Source organism: Manis javanica, chromosome 12, assembly GCF_040802235.1.
Source record: "Manis javanica isolate MJ-LG chromosome 12, MJ_LKY, whole genome shotgun sequence".
Taxonomy (NCBI): domain Eukaryota; kingdom Metazoa; phylum Chordata; class Mammalia; order Pholidota; family Manidae; genus Manis; species Manis javanica.
The window spans coordinates 27,340,415-27,365,469 of record NC_133167.1 but is presented as its reverse complement, the minus strand read 5'-3'; the positions used below and the strand labels follow the sequence as shown (position 1 = coordinate 27,365,469).

The following is a 25,055-nucleotide window of genomic DNA, read 5'->3' as shown; positions in this document are numbered from 1 at the left end:
GAAATAAATCTTTCATATTATTCTCTCCTAAATACAGACATTCATGGGTCTTTCTCTTTGATATTGGTCTCTTCTACCCAGTTCCATTTACAGATTACACTCCCAAAGAGTTTTATAGTTCGTCTAATCAGATCTGTTCCTGTTACACAGTTTTGCCTTCAGAATCTGTAAAAGGAAGAAAATGAAAAGATATAAGTATTTTAAACATACAATACTGATTTGTGTTTTTATAAGCCTATTTTTCATTCTCTTCTTCCTTGTGTTTGCTGGATTCCCATATGCAGTCCTACTCAACAGCTGAGGAGAGTGCATGTGAGAAGGATTCGATGAGGAAAGTCAAACCACAGCCCTGTCCTTGGACATTTTCATAGAGCAAAACTAAGTTCTGGCCTCTGCCCTGACCTCAGGCTATTTCACTGAGCAGTTTCTCTTGGCTCCTTGGCTTCTCATCCTGAAGTCTGCAGCTGCACTGTCAGTTCCACGTCCTTTCCTGTTCCTGCTTCTCCTCTGTGGACCAGTTTCAATCCCCCATGTCTAGCCCCACTCCAAAGCCCATCATACTGTACGTTTTCAGAGATACAAGTTATATCTTTTGAAAATCTGGGCTTGTGGACATACCTGTGTCCATTTCCTTACTTATTCATTCTGAGGAAAGGCTTCAGTTGTTACTGACATACCTGGGTTATAAGAGTAGGAAGTGAGGTGCTAGGAGAGTCAGTAAGCAAGGCAGAGTCCCGCGGATGTGGGAAGAGGGAAGGTTTGAAAAGAGCTGTGTTGTAGGGACAGTTAATTTCTTCTACCCAGTTCCTTGTAGAGAATAAGAAAAGACTAATGTTTTGTCTATCACCTGCCGCTAATGAGTTCTTGACCTTGTGGCTTTTCAGAAGTGGTTTGAGGAATCAGATCTAAGAAATCCACTGCAGTAAATAGAGAATTAAAGGAGGGGAGTTGTTAGCATTTAAAGCACATGCTGTTTGCAGTGAGTCTTTCTCCCCTATCTTGTTCCTTCTATCCCAGGTTTCTCTAAATGCCTTGCTCTGTGTGGGAGCTGCAAGATGCCAGACCACTTTTATTCAGAGTCTCAGTGCATAACAGTGGCTTATCCATGGGCTTATACACATCCACTGGCTTACACATATGTATACACATCCTTGAGGAGACAAAAATTCCCAGGTTTTCCTTCTCAAAGAGAATTCTAACCAGGCTTTCTCAGTCTCTTCCTTTCGCTCACCTTCTGAGGAGGAGGCTGACTTGCCACTTCTGCTCCTTGGAGCAGTGAAGAATTGAGAAGGAAAGGGAAAGGCCACAAAGGGGAGACACAGGGCTAGAGCTGAGATTACAGTCTCTGGGGAAGGTCTGAGGTGAGTATGACATGTTCCAGTATTTTTTTAAAAATCGTTGACGTTTTTTATTCCTCCTTCAAAATGTTTATGGAGTATAAGAAAAGAAAGACTTATTTCAAAATTACTTTGCTGGACTATGTTCTTCTGATCACAGCATTGTTCTGTAAGATTGGACAATGTGAGTCATGACAGCTAGCATCACAGGGATTGTTTGTAACTCGCCTGACTTACCCTCTGACATAACTGGTTCTTTTTTTCCTTCTTTGATTAGATCAGCATACATGCTGTCCTTTTGTTCTTGCAAAATTAAATAATCTGTTGGTTTTAGAATATCACTAACAACTTGTGAGATGTTCTAAGCCAATGTTTATCAAACTTGCTTGGCCATGACCCACCGTGAAAAATGTGTTTTATGTTAGAGTCCGGTATGTGCACTTGTGTGCATGAAATGAAACAAAATGTTATGTGAAATAATACTTGCCCTTTTATAATTTATTCTTACCTTTTTCTTATGTTTTCTACTTGTCTTCTTCTTTTTATTCTATTCTATTCATTGGAAAAAAACTTCTGGTCTCCTTACTTATCCTTTTCTTTTCAATTTTATTCTAGGAAGAATGCTAGTTATTAAATTGATTTCATGACCCACTAAATTTTTTTTAACCACATACCTAACCCACAAAATGGGAAACACAGTGTTGTATCTGATTCTAATGTTCATTCAACAAACAACCCTCAAAACAACCTGAAATCAACCCTATTTTCTCCACTTTATCACTACTAAAGTTTTTTGTCTATGTACAATCAGGACTTAGTAGAGGGTCTAAGAACCTAAAATTTTCATCAGCAGAGCTAATTCTGATGCAAAGACTTGGGAATACCTAGTCTACAATCTGGCTTCTTTTACTCCGCCCTGGAAAGCTGCCTGTTGCCTTCCTCGGATCATGTCTCCGTTCTTGCTCAGCCCTCTCACAGGGGCTCAGAGCCCTCAGTCCTGCCCTTGAGTATCGCATAATATAATAATGCTGCCTCCCAGGTAGGTCCCTAGGGACACCTCTCTGACTGGGCCTTCCCTATTCAGACTGGAACTGAGCTCACAGTGCTCCTCTGGATGGTGAATCGGTGCTCGGTCATCCTCTGTTGGGCCAGTGATAAAGCCAGGTTGATAATGATGAGCCTGACCCCATTGATTTCATGCTTTGTCCCACCACCCATCAGTCATTTTGCTGAGTTCTTAGTAATTCAGGCAAACAGCAGATGGCCTCTACCTTCCTTTTCTAGGGTTTCTCATCCTTTATGGATCCTCTGCTCTAGCCCAGCTAGTCTACTTATCTTCTAATACAACTGATACTGCCTCAGGCTCACACTTCGGGTCAAACCCTGGTCACCTGAAAGGTCTCCTTTGCCCGTGTTTTTTCCTTACAATCTCTTTTCTACCACCCCTCCACTTGCATGCACTCTTCTCACTAAATTACGCAAGTAATTCCTCCTCATCCTTCTAGACTCACCTCCCATTTTCTCTTTTCCTGAAAGCCTTTCCTAACACTCCCAGTCTACGTCAGGAGGCCCCCTATGCAGCCTCACTATACCTTGGCCTTTCTATCCTGACAGTTCTCTACTGAGCTGTGTTCATTTTGCTTTGTTGTTTCCCATGCTAGACAATGAGCACTTTGAGGCTAGAATAATGTTTAAGTTTACGTCCCTAATACCCAGCACAGTCTCATTCTGTTTTTTGAGGTAAAAACAATATAACCTGAAATCTATCTTAACAAAATTTTAAGTGTACAATGCAGTATTATAAACTATATGCACATTGCTGAACAGAAGATCTCTAGCATTTTGTCATCTTACATGACTGAACTGGCATTGTTTCTGAATAAATAAATGACTACTTGATTATCTTTAGCCATCTGAAATCCCAACAAGATCTCAGAATTTTATTAAATTTTATCCCTCTTACATTACAAGAATCTTCCCCTTCCCTGTGAGTTTCTAGATTATTACACTCTTTCTTTTCCTTTTATCTGTCTTGCTCCCCTCCCCCACCGTTTTTTGAGCTCTGACTCATTGTGTGTCTTGGCATTTACCTCTTTGTATTCTTATGGCTCCTTCCCCCCAGACATGTTTGTATGGGCGTAAATCCATGATTGTGTTCTCCAATGTCTCTCATAGTGACCAGCATATAGAAGGTACTCAATAACTAACTGGTAATTTCCTTTGAAGATTTCAATAGATTTTAAATATGACCTTACTTTGGGGGTATAGGATGAGGGTGATGAAAGACTTAACTCAGATTTCATGGCTACTGGGTGATCAAATTCCTTTCTTTGAATTTAGTGTTAAGCTTTGGATAAGAAGTGCATTTTTTTCCAGTTGACATACCCACCATCTGAGTCTCTTTGATTTTCCTGGTTGCCATTTATGGTACGTAAGGACTTTTCATCTTTTTTGGCTAAGTCAGTTTCTAAAAGTCAGGAAACTAAGTATCAGTTAATTGCAAAGATTAAAATAACTGAATCATCTCGATAAGTTCATAAGCAGAGATATCTGAACTCTGCAAAGGTCTGATTATTGTCAGTACTCTGACCATGTATATATACACACATATACACATGCTTTGACCTTTCTTAAAAAAAAAACAGCATAAAATCAGGTCACTTTCTTTCATGAAACCATCCATAATGCAAGTGTTATGGGAAATTTAGAACTATCAGTCAAGAGAATAAACTTTAAAATGACTGCTTGGTCGTTCCTTTCCATGAAAGCACTTTGCAGCTCTAGACTGCCACATGCAGGAAGCTGTACAAATGGCCTTTAACCTCTGAGAGTGAAAGAGTTCAAGTTAAAACCGTTTGCTCTCTGGGCTTCTGAGCCCACCCCTCCTCCTCCTCCGTGCTGCACTGGGGCTTTGCTTGGTTTGGCCCATCGCTGGTGACTTGACCACCTGCCCAAATTGCATCTGAATTCCCAAAGCCCACCCTCTGCCCATATAACCCTTTTCCTCCCTGTCTCCCTGCCCTTCCTACCACTGCTGGTATTTTGGCCTCATTAAACCCTCTCTGTTCAGGACCAAGAGCAGTCCTGTCTCCTGCCAGGTTCTTTTTACCAGTGAATCCATTCTGAGAGGTGAGCAACTGTTTTAATTGGGTGGCATCTGTACCATATTGGTTGTTAAATATTTCCATATCACCCTGCCTTTTATTTCTATTTATTACTCCCTTCTTCATCTAAATTAGACCCTTGTAGTCCATCACTTTATCAGTTTTCTTGCAATTATCTCCAATTTCTTTGCCTCACCTCCCTCCTTCTCAAATGCTATGTAACAAAACTATACTCATTTTTTATTCCCATATTCAATGCCAATAACCAAATCACCTTAGGCCCCATAGAGTGACACTAAAACAAGCACACACAAAAATATGAGAAAAATAAATAGTTGGGGGAGATAATTTGGTATTCTAAATAAGATCATCATGGAAATATTCAGCATTTTGTTGGAATGCAGTGTAGTGTTATTTTTATTCTAATTGCATTTGTTCTAATTTCAGGGGTGGCAATACACTCAAATACTTCCGGGCTTACTACAAACCATGCATCTAGGTTCCCACTTTTGCTTTTAGGCAGCCGAGCACCTCTGCAGGAAATAACAAAACTCTACCTGGGAGTCACTACCAATTCAGTCTCTAACTTCCACTGAGCCCCTAGCTCTGAAAAATAAATGTTTTTTTTCTGTTGTCCTTCTTTCCTTTTGTCTTCAAAGTTGTTTCAGACCTTCACCTCTTTCCCTACAACACTAGCCTTTTCTCTAGTCGTTGACCTTTGGGACCTGGTCTTGCTGCCTAGTTGTTCTGAATCCTTCCATTCTACACACTTCCTTATACCCACAGCCATCATCTCTTTTTCTTGGGCCTCAGCAGTGGAGATACCTTCTGCTGGAGGCTGATCTTGGGCTCTGGTTTGTTTTCCACTGCTGTCCTGAGGACCTTCCTCCTCAGCCCACTCCATTTTCATCTTCTTCCTCTCCAATGGTAGTTAAACGTTAACACCCATTCATCTAGCTGTCTGTCTACCTATTTATACTTTTGAATGTCTGAAACATGCACATGGAACAAAATTCAAAAGGTATGAGAAATCATGCAGTGAAGTCTTCCTTGCCCAGAGGATCACCATGGTTATCAACTTTTAATAACTGATGACTCCATATCCTCATCTCCAGCCCATACCTCTTTCCTGGCCTCCAGAGACATGTGTCATCACCCCTCAGACATTCTTACTTAGATGATAGTACTTCCTTGTGAGTTTATGGTTACAGAAAATGCCAATAAGAAAAATGAGCTTTTAAGTTTATTTAAAAGTAAATGTAGTGTTGTGGGTTGAACTGTGTCCCCAAAAAGATATGCTGAAGTCCTAATTCCTGGTAACTGTGAATATGACCTTATTTGGAAATAGTGTTTCAGCAGATATAATCAAGTTAAAATGGGGTCATACTGGCTCTAAATTCAATGACTGGTATCCTTATAAGGAAAGGGGGATTTGAAAACATAGACATACACACACACACACACACACACACACACACACACACACACACACATATATATATATATGTGTCTATATAAATACACACACTAGAAGAGGGAGGGGAAGGTTCTTTCCTAGGCCCTTCAGTGGCAGCATAGCCCCGGAAACACCTTGATTTAGGTGTTCTATTGTCCAGTCCATGAGAGAATAAATTTTTGTTTTAAAACATCCAGTTTGTGGTAATTTGTTATGATAGCCTTAGGAAACTAATACATATGGTGCACACCAAACTTAAAAGGTCATGGTGTTTTTAAGATGTGCCTTCTCTAGCATTCTTATGAAATGCTTTATTTCAAAGGGTACACTGAACCTGGAAATTTATTTTGTCGGAAATTTATTTTGTGTCAAATTATGGATTTATTTAAGTGTCAAAATATGGATTATAGTTACCTGTATTAAGTAGTGACTCAGTTTTAACAAATATTTCAATACTCTTTCACTAGCAGCCCAATAAAACATCACATCTAAAAGTTTACCTGATTGATATGGCTGAAAACTTATCAAATCTCCAAGAGCAACAAGTTTTTCCTGTTGAAAAATTTTATAATCAGAGAATTAAATGGCCACAATGACTAACTTAATTATTCTTTAACAAAAAAACACTCTTAATTTTTAAGTAACCAACAAATATTTTTTAACATACCAGAAATTACATAAAATAATGAGTAGTGTTCTTTTGCTGATTTCTTCAAACTTTTATCCTCCTTACTGTTTTAGGAATATGATGAACACTGAACCCACAGAAAATCACTGTATGCCTTGGCCTAGTGGACTCAAGTTAAGGTCATTATCAAAGTCAGTTCCCTTGTATCTATTCTGACATTACCTGAAGTAGATCACTTGTTATTCTGGTCATTATTTTTTCATTTATTTTGATATCTTTGAGATCTGTAAGAACCACCCAAGTTCCATTCTCAAACTTCACAGGCATAGAAAAGACGATCCCTTCAGGAATCCCAAATTGGCCTGTAGTGAGCGATCCAAGCACAGCCAAACACAAGCACCGTTAGGCATTGTAGACAAGGACAGGCAGCGTACATGATTTTTAATGAAAATGGTGGGATCACATTTCTGGAATTCCTTCCCAGGGTGGCCTGAAACACCTACCCTAGAAGTATTGATTGGGCACCTCTCCAAGTTCTGACCATTCCCCTTCTGTGTGCCACTCAGCAGGAAGAACCACAACTCTGTTTTTTTATACCTTTTGGTCTAGCACTTCAGATCCTCTGCCTCTGCCTCAGGGGCTCATGTTGTCTTTCTCTTCTGCCTTGTCTGGATCCCTTTAATCTTGCTTCCTGGGGCTTTTCCTTGTCCTTCTAGGTACCCATGAGCCCCAGGCATTTGTCCAATCTCCTAGCCTACCATAGCAGTCCCACAGCTAGCATGGGATGACAGGGCTTGGAAAAAGAGAGGGCGGGAAACTTGATGACTTCCTCGCAGCTCAGTTCCAAGTTTGGATGTGCTCCAAATAAAAAAGACTGATAATCCTTAGTACTAACTGAGCAACATTCACATTAAATTGCCCACCCCACCCATTTTTGTGCCTCAATCAAATAAGAAAATTATTCTTGCCATTCTAGTCATCAAAAGTGTCACTAGAGCAAAAAATTGAGGATAATCAAGAAGCCAGGATCTAAAAGACTTCCTTAAAGGTACCTCAGGTCCTCTATTCACTCTCCATTTGCTGTATCTGTAAAGAGCCAGACTTATGGGAGGACACATAAGAGGGTTTCCCTGTATGGTATGGTTTCAGGGACACAATGATCACCTGCTCCTTGACCTCAATATTGCATTATTTATTGATGATTCCTAAAGAAGTTAATTTCTTTTTACAAATAAAGATAAGGCCTTAAATGCCTATTTCAGTGAAAAGGCCACATATTGATATGAATTCACATCATGGGGGTGCTCGTGCATCTTAACTCTAATTGAGCTGGCTCCACTGAGCATCTACCCATGAAGGAGCAGCAAGAAGACCCAGCCAAAATGCTGCCCTAGGGCGCACACACACTAACAGAGGGAACAGATGCAGCTAAGCACATCACCAATAAATGCAGGCTGTAATATGTTCTCTGATAGAGGATCAAAATGATCAGTGAGTAGAGAGGAAAGACAGATGCATGTTGACTTGGGGGATTTGAGGATATTTCCTTGAGCTGCACTGTGTCATTGGAACAACTGGGAGGATGGTGGTTCCTCTAATAACATAAGGAGCACAAGAGGTGGATCAGACTGGGGAGGAAGACCATAAGTTCAGTTTGGTGTGTGTTAGTTTAAAGTGACAGTATGACATCCGGGTGACAATGTTTCAGTCTAGGGCTGAGAGGGATGTCCAGGCCTGAAGCTTCGGAAGTGAATGAGCTCGCACAGGGAGAAAGAAAAGCACAAAAGGAAGAGATGGTTTAGGTAAACCCTTCAGAACAGGACACACCAACTGTTCTCTGATTCCTACTTTTCAAAAATGGTATAAGTCCTCTGAATAGTGTTTAGTAGATTAAAGCAGTAAAGCTGTAAACATGCTTATACAGAATTTGTAGATGGAGAGCAAGCTTTCCGCATTCTTGTTGCCCTAACACCTGGGTCCTGATGGGCTCTGCATCCTGCCTCTGTCTTTGCTCCTATGGCTCCTGTGCCCGGATGTTGTTCCCACACTTAACAGCAAGTAATCACTACTCAGACTTGAAGGCTTCCGCAGTGTCATCTCCTTTATGAAACTTGTCCTGATTCTTCCAGCAGCCTGCCCAAATAAAACTGACCATGCTCTCCTTTCCTCAGTTAGGGTACAGCGAGAAAAACTTGATAGAACTATTTTGTTTATGTATCTGGCTCTCTTGTACTCTTATAGGATTCCAGAAGGTGGAGGACAGATCTAATACCTCTGAGTGTTCCCAGTGCATGCATACAAAATACTGCTGAATTTCTGAATGGATAACTGAATGCATACATGAATAAATGAATGGTTGTGGAATTATGAAAATCCAGACAGCTTACAGACCATGTTAAAAGGTAGACAGGTGGGGATGCAGAAGTAGGAGTACATGGAACACGTGGAGGTTTTAAAATATTACAGGATATGAAAAACCCAGATTTACCTTCACTTAATACTCCTAAAGACACAATCTCCCCCGGTGGTGAGCCATGGTACCAGTATTTCAATGTAGTGGCTATGCTGTGTGCTGCTAAGATGCCTCCAAATTGTCTTCCTGTGGTGGTCAACTTTTTAAGAGTTGCCACAAATTCCTGGTTTATCCACTCACTATAAGGAGAAAAAGAAACAATTTTACAACGGAGGGAGGAAATGGAAATGAAAAAGAATGTTCTTTGGGTCAACGGATCTAACTATAAGAAAGCATCTCTCCAAAATAGAAATATGACTTTTTGTGACCCTTCCTCAAGCTTCTTTAACCCCATTAAAAAGCCAGCTGAAAAGTGATGAGATATAGCAGAAGGGAGTCCCAAAGTTTCCTAGTAAGCATCTGATAATATAAATATGGCACACAGAAAAGTGGTCAAAGGCTGCAAGACAATTACTTTTATTACAAGGAATTTATTCTATGTAGATGCTATTTTGGAACCAGTGGTATCCTTCATTTTAAATAAAATAATATCATAAAATGTTAAATCATTCACATTGAGAAATAGGGAACTAATTAAGTTTTTATAATCTGAAATGTAAACTCAGGGACTAGCCCACCTGGGCTAGAACAAACACTAAATGGCTTCCCCTGATGAGGCAGCGCGATTCAGCTCCACGAGACACGGCCCTTATGTGGCAGCCAGCACGCAGGCACCAGGCTCCAAGAGGGTAGACCCAGGACACACAGTTTCTAGGCATGGATGCAGTGCCTATGTTCTGAGGAAGGGAAGGTGAGTAGGGACGACGGAAGGAAATGCTGCATCTGAGAATGTACTGCAAAGTTTAGAAAAATGCTTCCAGGCCCTCTTCTGCCTCATCATAATGGTACCGTTGACTGTGACAGGTGCAGTTCTAAGTGCTTTGCATACGTGAATCCATTTCATCTTCCCGACAACCCTATAAGGCCCATACTATGTCACCATTTCGACTTTGCAGATGAAAAACATGAGGCACAGAGAGGTTAAGGAACTTCTCTGAAGTTGCACAGCGAATAATTGTCTACGTGAGAATTCCAACCTAGGGGCTTGGTTCTAGACACTGTGGTCCTCACCACTTCTTGATTCTGCCTCTTCTGGGACCAAGCACTCAGCATGGCCTGGGCCTGCTCAAGATCCTAATCCCTTATTCCCAAAAGTGCTGCAACTGATTTCAACTTGTATAAATATCTCTGTCTTTATGTTAAATAAGACTCACTTTACATATGCTTGCTTTAGAGATAATCTTAATGGAATATATGAGCTGCTTTAAGGATAATCTGAAATAAAAAAATGCATAATTTCAAAATCAAATAAATTGGAGGTGGGGATTAGCTAGTTGAAATTCTGTGAAATTAGCCATTTGTTCAACAGAGAGTATAAATAAAGATGAATGTGAACAATGCTAAATTATTTTCGTACAAAGATTTGTAAGATGATTTAAGATTACAACAACTAATACACTTATTCAACATTGTTAGCATACTTCACTGAAAAATTTACTATACCTATCAAAAATCAAGCTTAAAACAGGGCGTGAATAGTGAGGAAGTCCCCAAATAGCACTCTCATATCCGTAAACTTTGGCTTTTCTCAGATCAACATAGTTATTTCCAGTAATATTACCCCAAATTATCACATCTTTGATGCCTGTGAATAAAAACAATAGAAAATTAATGTACCAATGGGTGTTAAAATTAAAAACTTGCCTGCAAACTATTTTTTGTTTGTGTGTTTGTTTTAGGAGTGGTCCTTTTGCTGTAAAACAGATCTAAGTTTATGCTCCCGAAAAATGTGCAAATGATGGGGATCACCTCCTTAATTATTAGACTGGCAATTCCTCATAATGTCTATAAATAGTGTAGGCATATGATTGAATTCAAGAACTACTGAAGGAAATGTTCCCTGAAGAATATTATTACTGAAAATTATACCACTGGTCTGGTCCTAACTTCACTACTCGTGTTTTCCATTAGGAGAAATTTTGATCTGCTTTGATTCTGACAGAGTCTTTGATTTTAGACTGGAAGAGAAATTTAGGCAAATCGCTTTAACTCCCGGTGGGTTTCCTTTCCTGCGGAATAAGGGTGTTGTAATAAAAAGACCCTGAGAAACATCTTAATCAGCAAACAGTTAGTGAATTAGCTTCTATGTGTGAAGCACTTTCAGATGGGAGGCTTAGCAGAAAACAGATCAGCCCAAATCCTCGCAATATTCTCGGGTTGAGGAGAGTGGGTGAGAAAACAGCTACTATAACACGTGATATACACTATGAAAAAAAAATTAGGAGGATGGGATTAAAGAGAAATAAGGATTGGTGTTTAATATGATTCCATAATTGTGGATTTTCTAGGTATGTCATATCCAAAGTAAAAATAAGTAATTTTATTGACTTATTAACTTATTTGCTTAAAAACTTAATTCTCTTATACTGTCATACCACATCCTATTGTGGAGATTAAATTCTTTCCTGTTCTGTATGAGGTAAAATTGTTGTTGGCTTCAAGTAACAGAATATTCTACCTGCTTGGCTTAACTAGGAGTTTACTTTTCTCAGATTAAAGTTTCAAAGACATTAGTCTCTTAGCCTTCCTCTCATGGTCCTAAAATGGCTGCAGCAGCTCCAAGTATCACATTCTCACACAGCTGTGTTCAAAAGCAGGCAGCTGGGGAAATAATTTTTCCTATCAGCTCCAAGGCTCTTCAGAGCCTTAAATGCCCTGAGTTATGCTGGAGAAAATTATAATGGACACCTGCAGTTTTTTCTTCCTACCATCTCTTCCTACTTTCTTTCTTTAACAACATCCTGATTTTTCTTTAAATAACTACCCTTTTGCCAATTTCAGCCCATATGGTTTGGGTGGAGCTGTCCTCACCCCTTAGGTTTATCAATAGGCACGAGCCCCAGATTCTAGATTCTTGGCTACAGTGATTGATTTGGAGATGGGTAGGTAGTCCCAGAACAGCCAATGTGATATCACGCTAAGGCTTTTGTACAAAGAATTGAGAGAGAGAGCCCTCTTTCTTCTGGGGTAGGTAAGCTACAAATGTACGAGTCTGGGGATGTCAGTGGCCATTTTGCCGCTTTTTAGAGAGAGCCTTCCTGAGAATCAAACCAATGCTGAGGAAAGCAGAGACGAGTGATAAGCCAAGAGAGAGCACAAGCCAGACTTGACATCATCATTTGAGCCCCAGCATCCAGCTGTGTCTGCAGTAAGAACTACCTTTTGCACTTTTCACTCACATAAGAAGTTCTCTATCTGACCCCAGTGACTTTGAGCGGAGTTTCTGTCACTTGCAACAGAACTAAGCCAATGCACATGGCCTGAGAAACAGGGTTATGTGTGACTGAACTCAAGGGATGTCCTGAAAGGGCATGCTACTCACTTGGCATCTGTAATGTTCCCTGACTGATTCTCTTTGATGGTTGTTCTATTTCATTCCCTTTGTTTAACTTCTTTGTTGTTGTTGGGTTTCTACTTTGACTGCTGATCCTCTAATGTCTCTTTTCTTTCCCTAACTTTTCTGCTTCTCATATGCTTATTGGCTTTGAGTGCAGCAGGGCATAGAATTTATGGCCCCTCACCAGCCCTACAAAAGAGCAGCTTTCTAGTTGAAAGCCCCTGTCATGTTTTAAATTGTGCAACACTGCCTTTTCTTGACATGTTCATCAGTGTATCATAGAGCTTTTATGATAAATCAGTGCTACAATACACAACAAGGTTGACAACAGAGATAAAATGATTAACAAATGTTTTCCTTTCCTACTGAACAATTTTGGTATCAGTTTGGCTGAGGTATGCAGTGACACTGGGGTGAGACACTCAAGATTTATGTGCTAGAATACCAGAAGTTATGATTCTAGGGCTTCAGTGTAAAGAAATGGGTAATACAGCCCATGTTGTCATGTGTTAGGGACTTAGAAGTCCTTTATGCCCTGATTTAGGGCATCCTAGGCTCACATCACTGTCTTCCCAATTTTGCTTGAGGGATGCCTTGCACCTCCTAGCATTCCCAACAGACTCTGCTGGGACTGTGCTGCACCTGCTCCATAAGGGCCTGAATAGCTAAAATTTGTCAAACATGACAAATATTTTTGAATACAGCACTCCCTTTTTAAATACAACGATCCATATTCCGATCCAGTCTCATCATCCTTATAGGATTCTGATGACTACAAAGAATAATAGGAGAAACTGATTGGATCTCACAATCTCATTGACAAGTTTAATATCCTTGCAAATGTTTATCAGGTGCCAGCTGCTCTTCTAAGTGCTTTAAAAATATTATCTCTTTGAATCCTCTCATCAGTTCTAGGAAGCAGGTGCTATTAACACCCACATTTTACAGATGAGGAAACAGAGGCATGGCAAAGTTAAGTGATTGTCCATTGTCACTCAGGTGGGAAGTGGGATAGAGCCACTTTAACATAGACTTGATTACTTTTTTAAAAAGCACTGATTATTTTAGTTGACTGTTATCATGGAAAAAATTAATATTAGGTTTCAAAGTATTACTTGAAAAATATTAATCTTATATTAAATATTTCTTTTTTAGTATTTTATAATGATGGACAAAGTCAGATATTCATGAAAGACAGAAACAAAAACTATTTGCACAATAGTCAAATCGCACAATGAAGTTCTTTGTGTTTGCTTCATACTTCCTATTCCAGGTATCCCAAATGATCCTAGAGGATACAGGGTTCTTCCTAGCTGCTTTGAAATCACATTATTTAAAAACAAAAACAGACACAGGAGTTCACTCACTTGAGGGAGTTGTTTTCAGTTTTCTGGCCAGCACAGCTTTAGCTTCACCTTCCACCCCCAATGCAACAGCGATAATATTACGGGCGATGCTTGGGGCATATTGCATAAGCAAAAATGTCTTAAGATTCACAAAGGTTTTTCCTCCTACAATAACTCTGACGGAAGCATGCGCGTTCTTCTCAATCAGGTACCCGTACAGCCTACACAAAGGAACCCTGCTTTGGATGCAGTCCTCTAACGTGTATACCTCCTTGTTGGTACACTCGTCCAGAATGATGACTACGTGGGCCTGGCGGAAGGCGTCCTCCACTCTAGTGCAGAAGGAGACACTCCGGAGTAAGGGGGACACCAGGTCCCGAGTCTCCGTCAACAGGAGTTTCAGATATTCTTCTGCCTGCTTATTGTCAAATAGATTTATGCTAATTTCTGTTTGCATTCCAAACACTTCACCGCTTGTCAAGATGGGAATTAGGTTGTAGCAGGCAGGAGTAGAAGCACTGATAAAAATACAAGGCCAGATTGTGAATGGTTACAACTTTCACCCCATTTAAGCCTTTATTCTCAAGAGACATTTCTGTATGTGCATTAATAGGGTGATTTACTATGTTAAATTGGCATACACAGTTGAATAGGCATTTTTAAGGCAGAAATCAAACCAGGACAAAAGAATTCTCACTACTAGCCCCTGGCTCTGGCCATCTAAGAATAACGTCAAAATTAGAAGTGCACCTGTTTACAAGGCTTTTCAAATGAAATAGAATATTCAGAAAGTGAAATTTAAAAGAACTTTCACATCACGCTAATTACATGTTCATATTTTGTCTTAAAAGGATAGAAAAATAACAAGTTTAATTTAACCATAGCTCTTTTCTATTTTATACCTTTATCTACAAAGCAATGACATTTTTTTGAAAAGGACCATCTTTTCTGAATCCTTATGAATAAGCCTCGGCCAACATCAGTTAGGCGTCATGTACCTGCACCCACCTTTCAGCAAGTATCCAGGTACTCTGTAGCTTGGCTACCAGCCGGGGGCTGAGTGACCCCTGAGGGGAGTTCAGAAATGCACCTGGGCATTTTTGGTTTTCATAGTGGGTTTGGGGAGGAGTACAACAGTATCTCTACAATTTTAATCCTTAAAAAATTATCTAAAATTAAATATGGGTTTTAGGTTCATGTATTTTTACTATATCATTCTTAGGTTTTTTTTTCTATATTCGATACATTTTATAACAAAAACTTTTTCAAGTGAGTGTCTATATTAGAATACACACATGTGTGGTGGGGAGGGCAGTTTGCGAGGTGGAAGTTGGGGGAAGGAAACGGGGAGAGAGCAAGAAGAATAGCAAGACAAAGAGAGACAGCACGCAAAGACAGAGAGAGCAGGCGATGACATACGGCATGCCCCAAGACCTAGAGTAATGAGGGGCGAAAGTGAGGGGTGGGGTGGAGGTGTAAACCCTGACAGATTTTTTTTCTTTTAAGTAATGCAAATTCCTGACTTAAACTTTGACTGCCAGGGAGGCATCCTCTTCAAAGATGGCTGTCTTGAATAAACACACTGCCAGCCACTGACTAGATAGACAGCCAGGCCGCCTCCCCACATGGAGGCTCCTTTGTTTTAGCAATCTTGGTGATTTCCGTAACTGACCACTCGTTTTGTCTCTTCCTGAGCTTTAAATTCCTGCTCTTGGTTTTAATTTCCCCAGTAAGAAGTGAGCCTGCGAAGCCTAAGTCCCTGAGTGCTTGCATGTTCTTGCTCTTAACCTTCTCTCTCCTGCCTCACTCTGTGCCCTCAAGTGTGCCACATAATTTCCAAAACTTTGAAGTAATAAACCCTTATTTTCCAAGTTTCCTGATGGTTAAGGGTGAGGGCATCTTGCAATCATAAGATCCACACAGGCCAGTCCAGCCTCAGCATTAGTTACTGATAGGCTGAGCCTGGCACACAACAAGGGGTTACAGAGAATGAGCGCCAAGCAAGAGCCAAGGAGGGCGCTGGCAGGCTGGAAAGAGGGAGAGGGCAACAGCCAGTGCGATGGGGGTGGGGAAAGTAAGCAAGGGGAAGAGAAAGAAGGACAGCAAGGCAAGGAGCAGGATGAGAGCCGCAGAGCATGAAAGACACAGGATGAGGGGACAAGAGCTGGAGACAGTCACCAAAGTAATTTCTTCACTATAAAGTTGCACTTAGATTCACTATGTGTGTATATAAATATTATCTAAAACTCATATATGGGGCTATAATGGGGGACATATATGTATAAATACACCTATCTATCTAACTAGCTAGCTACCTATTTATCTATCCATCCATCCATCCAAATCTCAGACTTGACATTCAGCTATTCTTCCATCATGGAATTAATCCCACATCATTGTCCTTTCTAAATACAAAAAAACCAAACTCATAGACCCTGGGGTTTGATTCTCCCACCTGGTGATCCAGACCTGCAAGGGGTTGATGAGACCTTTCTGGTCTTCTTCCTCCAGCTCTTCTGCTATGTGTGTCTCTAGGTTCTCTTGAGCAACTACCTTCATCAGCTCAGTCGTCATGCTAGGGGTGACACTGTAGTAAAGCTAAGTATCGGAAAAGGAAAAGTCAACACCAGAGAGAGAGATAATTAGATGACAATGGCTATGATGGAAAGTTCTTGTTTAAAGCCAGAACAGAGTTAAAAAAGAGAGCTGAGAGAATACCTTAGAAAGGAAGACATGTGAAAAATAATGAGAGAGAATGACAATGTTTCAATAAACAGAGAAGTCAAATTAATTTATATACCTGGGCATGCTCCAGGAATTCATTATATCCTCCCAAAAGCAAACCTTTCCCTCCACGATCCAACAGCTCTCTCCAGATGATGGGGGAATTTCGGTGACTCCACTTATTCTTTTCACACAAATCTTTCAGCCATTCCTATTGGGTGATATTCCATGAGAAGTCACACACTGAATCTGCCTCAGAATTCAATACTTTAGAATTTAAACACTAACTACCTTGTTTTTTATTACTACTGTGCATAAGAAAATTTAGATATCTTTAGACTGTCAAAATGTAAATATAGAAAATAGTAGCATTAAGTAACAAATTAATCAAATAAGAAAGAATATTCTTCAAATCCCTTGACCGAGTAAAGGCCAACTGAATAAAGGTACTGACAGTTGCTCTCTTTGCTGAGGAGACAAGAAGTATAAGTGTTTAGCTTAAAGAGAGACCAACTCTTCCAACTCAACTGATTTCAAAAATACTTCAGCTGATTCTTTGCTTTTCTACTGTATGAGATATTTCCAATCTTAGGGCCATAACAATATGATATTGCTTTCAAATGTGTAGATATAGTTTACATCATTTAGATTGAATTGATTAGCTCAAAGTTACCTGGGGATGTCTGACAATATTTATTAGAAAAAGTTTAAATCATCATTATCCGATTTGTGTAGACTAGGCCTCCCAATGACAAGAAGTGGGTAGAGACAGAGAACAACATCCTATGGGTAAAGGACATGATAGCATTCTTATCTTTGGAGGCATATGTAATGAAACTACTTACAAATCAATCTTAGAAACTAATTCCTTTTGCTGATGTTGAAGAGATCTCTGCCTTTATCCCACCTTAAAGCAAGTAGTGCTGCTGTGAGGCTTCCACCAGAGTCCCCCTCGTCACAGCAGAGCCGGACCAGCGAAGTGCTGGGCTGCTGGAGGAAGGGGCTGTTGCCGGGAAGCTGGTCCCTGAGCACTAGGAGAAACCTCAACCTGGACCGGCTGAGGGCTCTTGACTCTGGACGGGAAAGAATTCTCCAACGGGTCAGACGAGTATAGGTAAGGAAGGAATTCATTAAAGTGAGAGCTGCCTCTAGGCAGCTGAGAACAGGGAGAGATCTTGGCCAGCCCCCAAAAGATGACACTGGGGTTCTTGTTTACAGAGTCAAAGAATGAACCTTGCAAACGCTCAAGGTAGGCAAGCAAGCAGTTAGCTCTCCATTGATAGAAGCAAAAATACCGAAGTCCCAGGCACATACTGGGAGGAGCAAGGCTGCCTGCCCCTTACGGGCTCAGGTCTAGGGGTTTTATGCCTGTTGCATGGACTAGGCATGTGAAAAATAATGAGAGAGAATGATTCTAGCCAATCATACTAAAGGTCATTTCTATTTTTAACTAGTATTCCTTGGTCAAGCTAGTGAGCTACGTGACTTAATAGTCAGTAAAAATGGTTCTTTATTACAGAGGTTCAGTGAGAACCTTCTTATACATTGTTGCATTGTTTCAGCTGCAAGTCTCCTTTTTCACATTTCCAAGGTCCTTAGTAAGCGTCTCGTTTGTCCTTCCCAGGGCCCTTGTCTTGCTCTAACTGGACACGGGCTGTCCCCCTGTTCTTCCCTGTGTCAGGACTTTAACCCAGAGGGCCTTCAGCACCAAGCACGGCATGTTGATGTCCTGGCAGGAGCTGGGGGAATATGTATAGGATGGGATCTGAGGGGCTAAACAAGACTGGATCATAAAAGTTGAACAAGGGAGAATTAATCAATAGGAATCACTCTTCTGCAATTCAAGAGTGTACACCCTGGCAAGGACTTCACAAGATAGTGACAACACATTGCTAGGATGGCTTTCTGAAGTTTGGAGAAAGTGATGGTTCACACTGTGAAAATTAATACAGGGAAACCTCCCTGACGTGACACTGGCAGGCCAAGCCAGTGCTACTTCACTACCAGCAGGAGGGTGGAAGATTTGGGTCTCCTCCTGAACAGCTCAGCCAATGAGAAGCCACACACTTGGAACTCCTAGTTTATTTCAGTGGATATTTTGTTTATAACAGCGCTTCTCAACTGGGTACGTCCTCTCTGAAAGAGTGTTCCTATCTTTTGTTCTCTGGACTTGCCCATGGTTTTGCCACAGATTGCATGTCCTGAAGTGCAATTCTCTGCTATTCCTGAATAAAGACATTTTTGCTGGTAAAATAATGGACTGTTTTATTTTTAAGGTAACAACATGAAATGAAATAGAAAAATAAAAATGCCAGAACTGCCATGGAAGACAATGAAAGAAGGAATCAAAAAGCTTACAAAAAGTGGACATGCTGGAGTGAATTTGGTACAATGCAAGGTTGGAAAACCTGCTAGTCAACTGTGTTCTCAGCCTACAGTCACCAAAACGATAAGGACTGCACTGGGGAGAGGGGTCTCAGGATCACTGAGAAGTGTGGCGCATTCTAGGCCAGGGCTGTTAAAGGACATGTTGTTGTAATGCTGGACTCCCTGGCAGTTGGGTTGATAGAATCCTGAAACAAAACAGGTCAGGAGGCAGTGTCCATTAGAGAATTAGAGAACATCTGTTGTGAAAGAAGCGTGAGACAACCAAGCAGGTAAGATGATTTAGATGCTGAAGGTGTGATGGGCTTACAAAGGACACAGCCCTACGGAGGGAGCTACCGTTCACCAAAGCTGATCTAGCCAGCCTGCTGCTGAACATCCAGTGTGCCAGAACAGAGACCAACACTGATGCCCTGATAATGGCACTATCCCTTGAAGATGCCAACTAGCCTCTTGGTGACTTGTTGATTACATTGGGCCCCTTCCACCTTGGAAAGGGCAATGATTCCCTTTGACTTGATTCAGCACATATACAGCTAAGGAAGCTGCAGGCAGCAGCTTGGAGGCTAATACCTTGCAAGGATGGAGCACCATCTTTCAGGATGCAATATATACCATAAATCAGCATAGTGTTTTGCCCAAATAGGTAGAATACATGAATTCAGAAGCCAAGGGATGAAATTAAGAGTGAACCTGTCTACCATTGCTCCTCCTTGGGGAATCTGTGCTTCCCTCAACCCCCTCCTGTAGATACTATGGGTCTGGAGATTCTAAATCCCATGGTAGGGCTGCTTTATCAGAAAGACTCCTATTAAAGTCTAAGCTATGGCTGCCACTTGGTCACTTTGAGCTCTTGTGCTAAGAGGCCAGCAAGCAAGGAAAGGAGTTACCATCCTGGGAAGGGTAACTGGTCCTGCTAATTGGAAGCAAGTAGGGCAGCTACTACCCCATGTGGGCAGGAAAGACTTTGCCATCTAGGTGATCCACTGGGGCATTTTTGGTACTGCCTTGCTCAATTTTACAGCAAACAGGCAAGTACAACAGTCACATCTTGGAAAGGAATAGATACTAAGGCTCAGATCCCTAAGGATATAAAGCTAGTCAATAGAGCTAGTAAGTCACCTAGACCAGCACTGAGTGAGGGGAATCTATAATGGAGAGTAAAAAAGAGGTGATGAGTATCATTAAAGCCCTGAAAAAATGTGCAGGGGAGACTGCAGGCCATTTGATGAACCTTGCTCTTGTAAAGCTGCCCCAGGGAAAGACGCCAACTGGAATCCCAGAAGGGCTATTCTCAGATGGAGCGCGTGTGAACTTACATGGAGCGCATGTATCCAAAAGGCACAACTGGATAGTAGAGCAGATCCATCTTGTATAGTCCAGATTCCCCTTCATGATCAAGGCACTCATTCCCTCAGCCACCAGGTAGACTGGCTGCTGATGGCTCAGTGCTCAGTCTCCAGGAATTGACCTCAGTCCAAGGAAGTTCCCTTGCCTAAGGTTAATTCCCTCCCCCAAGGGCAGCCCCAACCGTTAGTAACTGTTAGCTGTGGGAGTACAACACCCCAGCCCCCTTGCCTATATTTGGGGTCGCTCTGGAGGGTCAGCCCAACTTCAGGGTCCCTTCGTGGGGCCAGCTGAGCCTTCTGTTGCAGCTCTTAGGCACTTCACCTTCTCCTGTTGCCCAGCCCTGCTGCTCCCATTCCTTCCCAGGATGTTGTTCCCAAGGGCAACTCCTCAGTAAAGGAAACTCCTTCACCCAGATATCCATCTCAGGCTGTTTCTGGGGAAACAGTCCCCCAAAAGGGTATTTCAGATGAACAAGTCCCTGATGTCATTAGAAATCACTATGAAAGAGAATTAACAGTTTAAAAATTCAATATAAGCTACCTGGTTTCTTGGGGGGGAAACCAGCCAAATTTATTCTACATATTGGTTAGGGTCTTCTTTGTTCTACTGGGTATTAGGGGAAAGTGCATAAATAATATTTTGAGACTGATAACTGGAATTTATTAGTATTAAAACATCAACAGTACATGGGCATGTATTGTAAAGGCTTACCTCCCAAACATGAGGATGTTGTGTAATTTTAGGTATCCGAAAGTCAGGAAGATTCTTTTGCAAGTAGTCTGCTAGAAGTTCTGCTTTAGCATAATATGGGCAATCTGCTCTACCTAAAAGAGTTCAAAGTAGCGATGTTTTTTTTTCATCACATAGCAATTATCACATAGTTATAAGTATTTGCCATATAATTACAGAATTAATCAGTTGTGATAGGTTTTATAACAGAATTAAAGTATAAACTACAACCACATAAACTTTTGATTTTTATTATATTGCTAAAAATAAAACAAATTTCATAAGAGGTCAGATTCTCAAGTAATAAAATGTGGAAAGGAAAATAGACTACTGAATATTTACTCTCTTCTAGTTCTATGCTTAGACCTCACCTCCTCTAAGGGGCTGCCATGCTACTAATTAAGCATGAACCACTGAAAATGAACCACTCATTAGAAGCCACTAAAAGGCAAAGTGTGAAGTGAGGAGTGGTGGTAAAATCACATACAGATTTGATACATGTGGTAGGGAGTATTGGGGGAAAGAGAATGAGGGAGAAAGGAGTCTGGGATAACTTCTATTTTCAGGCTTGGGTAGGTGATCCTGACCTTGCTGGAGAGAAGTTTAGTTATAGACAAATTTAGTTGGAGATATTTGTAGTTTATCTAAGTGGGTAGGACCATCAGGTAGCTGTGTGTGTAAGTCTGATGTGCAGGCCCCACGTAAGGGATTAAGATGCAGACTTTGCAGCCATCAACATACAGGAAATTAAGCCACTAAGTGGATGGGATTGGGTGTCTGATAGGAGAGAAGGGGCAGGGGCCAAGGGCAGAATCCTCTCTATAGCATTCTACCCTAGTTACTCCTGACCAGTAATTCTTTGACCTCAGGACAACTTCTAAGTCATCAACCTCATAATTCCCCCATGTCTAGTAGCTTTCTTGTCTAATTCAAATCCATGGTACATGCATTCAAACCACTCTCTGGCTCATGCCTTAAACTATCTTGCTCCACTGTGCTTCTGGCAATCAGCCTGGTAAAAGCCCCTGGTAAACCTGATTACCTGCTTTTTCTGTGCCTGGATCCCATCTCCCAGGTACCCCTGGGGAAACATGGTAAAACCAAGCAGAGAGGTGGCATTACAGATTCATGGTCACCAGCCTCACTCAGCCTTCAGCACTGCTTGGAGATCCCTTCGTTTCCCTTAGTGGCACTCTTTTGTTCTTCACAATTACTGTGCCAAACTTTGTCCACTTTCTGCAGACTTTTTCCTTCTCTCCATCTTTCTGTCCTATCAGAAGACAATAGACAGCCTTGCTTTCTACTTTAAAAAAGCTAAGCCACATCTTACAAAAGGCATCAGTTGGGAAATCCCCTAGCCTCCTGCCACCACACCTACAAGCCTGCCTGCATTTGGACTCATCCTTTCCTTCCTTCTATTCCATGGGAGAAGGAACCTACCTTCTGTCTAGGTCTAATCTCACCACTTACGCCCTGAAGACCACCCTCTTCTGCCTTCTGAATTGCCACTAATTCTGCCCAATTGGTCGTCCTCTTTCTAGCATGTTATCTCTATTTGTAATAGCCCTTTTCTATCATCTTTAAATATACTCATCATAAATTTAAGTTCACCCTGTCCTAAAAAACAAAAGGCCCATGTCTTTTTCTAGCTATTGACTTCCACCTGTCCCTTTCTATTAAAACATCTTGAAAGAATTCTCTACACTCGCCATCCCCAGTTCTTGATTTCCATTTGTTTCTCACCCCACTGCAATCTGGCTTTTTCCACAATTCTTTAAAAGGGCACCAAGGACCTCTGTGTCACTAAAGCCAGTGGATACTTTTTAATCCTTCTCTTGTTGACCTTTGGCAGCTTTTGTTCCCCCTCTACCCTTTTGAAACCCCCACGATGGTGGGGGTATTCTTCAGGATTGCTTCCTCCTTCTCTGGCCACTCCTCACTATATTTTGTAAGTTCTTATTACTCTATCAATCCATTAAAAGGTTAGCATTCTGAAAGGCATCTTGTCTTCACACTGTGCATTTTCCTGACTAGTCTCCTCCACTCCCTTGGTTTCAAGTAGCAATCTGTATGTCCAGTTCAGAACTTTCTCCTTGTACAGAAGTCTATGCCCTCCTATATTTTTCCATCTCTTTCTGAATGTCTCAGAGGCACTCCGCATGTCTATGACAAACTTTGCTACCACTTCCTCGCTAAATCTTCTCCTTCTCTTTTGTTCTTTCTGTGCATCTACCCAGTTATTTAGAAGTATTGAGAGTATCCAGAATATTAAGCCTACTCTTCTTTTTTCCAGACTCCTTCTCTACAGTTATCCAAACCAGTGCTTGAGAACAATCTTAACTTCTTCTCCCTTACTTGCCTTCCTCCACACCATTAGACATCTAGTTCTATAGATTCTGTCTTCCCAGTATCACTCAAATCCACTCACTTCTTTCCATTTCCATTGCCTACCATTGTAGGCCAGGCCACCATTATCTCCTTCTTGGACTCTAGCACCTAACTAGGGTCTTTGCATCTACTATTTCTCTTCCAACACTGCAGAGATAACACTCAGATAAAATGTAAATTTGATTATGTTCTCCCCTTCCAAAACATCCCATGTACTTTGGATAAAGTTTAAAATACTGGACGTGTTTCACAAGAATCTGCATTATCCAATTCTGATCTCAGCCTCTGATACGCCTTCCTGTACTTTTTGCTCCAGTGTTACTGAATCTTTTAAAATTTTTTGCTTATTGTAACCTCTCAATCATCACCAAACTAGCAAATTAGCTCCCCTCATTCCAACCACACGCCTTGCCATTCATGCCTATAAATTACTCTCCTCCTTTCTACCTCCTTTCTGCGAGACAATTCTTTCTCATCTTTCAGATCTGCTTAAAATTCACTCCCTCTGGCAAGTCTTTGCCTGACTAAATAAAGTCCCCTGTCATGGCTCCTATAGAGTTCTGCCCGAACACTGCCACACATGCAACCTTGTCTGTAAGTTTATTTACCACCATCTTCTCAGCGTACAGTCTGTCAGTGCTCAAAAAAAAAAATTCTTCTGAATGACTAAAGAAGCAAAGGAAACAGATTCTCAGACAGATGGGAGATGTCAATTGTGGTAATGCATCAAAGAGGTTAAGTAGGACAAGTACTGGTAAGGGCCATTTATGAAGGAGGTAGAAGCTAGATGAGTTAGAGTAGGACCTAGAGATAGAAGAGCAGTCTACTCTTTCAAGAAACTTGCTGAGAAAGGAAGGAGGCAGGTACAATATTCTGTTGTAGTAAAAATCTCTTTAGTGGTTTCTCGGATGCCACCGACATTTCCAATCCTTCCCTCCACTGCTGATAAGGTGGGCTTCCTAAAATGTAAACCCATTAAGGATACTCTCCTTGAAAACTTTCACTGACCCCTCATTGCTTTCAAGATACAGTTTTTACAAGAGTTTGCTTGGTGCACTTGAGGTGCAAAGATCTGGCTCCTCAGGTCGTCATTTTCACCATATCCAGAGATAATAGGGTGTTCTAGCCTTTGTATTTTCATCTGGAATGGCATTCCTATCCCAAACCTTCACAAATCAGTTCCTGCAACACCTAGAGTTCTGTGTACGTCTCCCTCATTGCATAAATCACGCTGTTTCAAAACTACTTGCTCACATGCTTCTGTATCTATCAGACTGAAAGGCCCTCTAAGGGAGGGATCTGTCTTCCCTCTACTGTGTCCCCAGGGTCAACAATGTTTTGCACATTGGGGTGGTCCATACAGAGGTTGGAGTTAGCAGAACAGAAGCCAGTTAAGATCACTGCCAATCGGCCACAGGGGGTGAGAAATGGTAGGCGTTTTGAGAGCTCTGTGGGCGGACGCGGGAATCACTCACCAGCCAGCACGAATTTGGCCATGGTGAAGCCGAGACCCCCGCCGCGAAAACCCGGCTCCGCGGTTTCCTGGCAACCATGCCGCCCGTGGCATGGCGCAGGCGCTCTTTGAAGCTGAGCGCGGCGGTCTGGAGCTGGGCAGGAAGGGTTAGGTGCTGCGGGTACACGATCATACACTGCCTTTAAGAATCTCTGTGATCTCTCTGGTTCCTGTTCCTGCAGCTCG

The 25,055-nt window shown here is 41.4% G+C and overlaps 1 protein-coding gene across 7 annotated transcripts; it reads right to left on the bottom strand.

Moving 5' to 3' along the window:
* Positions 1-24,957, bottom strand: LOC140844980 (putative malate dehydrogenase 1B). 7 transcript variants are annotated; one of them, XM_073218271.1, is made up of 11 exons: positions 24,832-24,957; positions 20,951-21,063; positions 16,581-16,715; positions 16,236-16,378; positions 13,802-14,298; positions 10,541-10,682; positions 9,014-9,177; positions 6,748-6,887; positions 6,398-6,449; positions 3,727-3,804; positions 1-165 (listed from the first exon to the last, which is right to left on the bottom strand). In XM_073218271.1, the coding sequence occupies exons 1-11, from the start codon at positions 24,851-24,853 to the stop codon at positions 143-145; spliced, it is 1,509 nt and encodes a 502-aa protein (XP_073074372.1). In that variant the 5' UTR covers positions 24,854-24,957; the 3' UTR covers positions 1-142. The 7 variants fall into 7 exon arrangements, 6 of the variants coding, with proteins under 6 accessions (XP_073074372.1, XP_073074373.1, XP_073074374.1 ...); XR_012123593.1 differs by lacking the exon at positions 6,748-6,887; XM_073218272.1 differs by lacking the exon at positions 3,727-3,804.
* Positions 24,958-25,055: the final 98 nt, after the last annotated feature.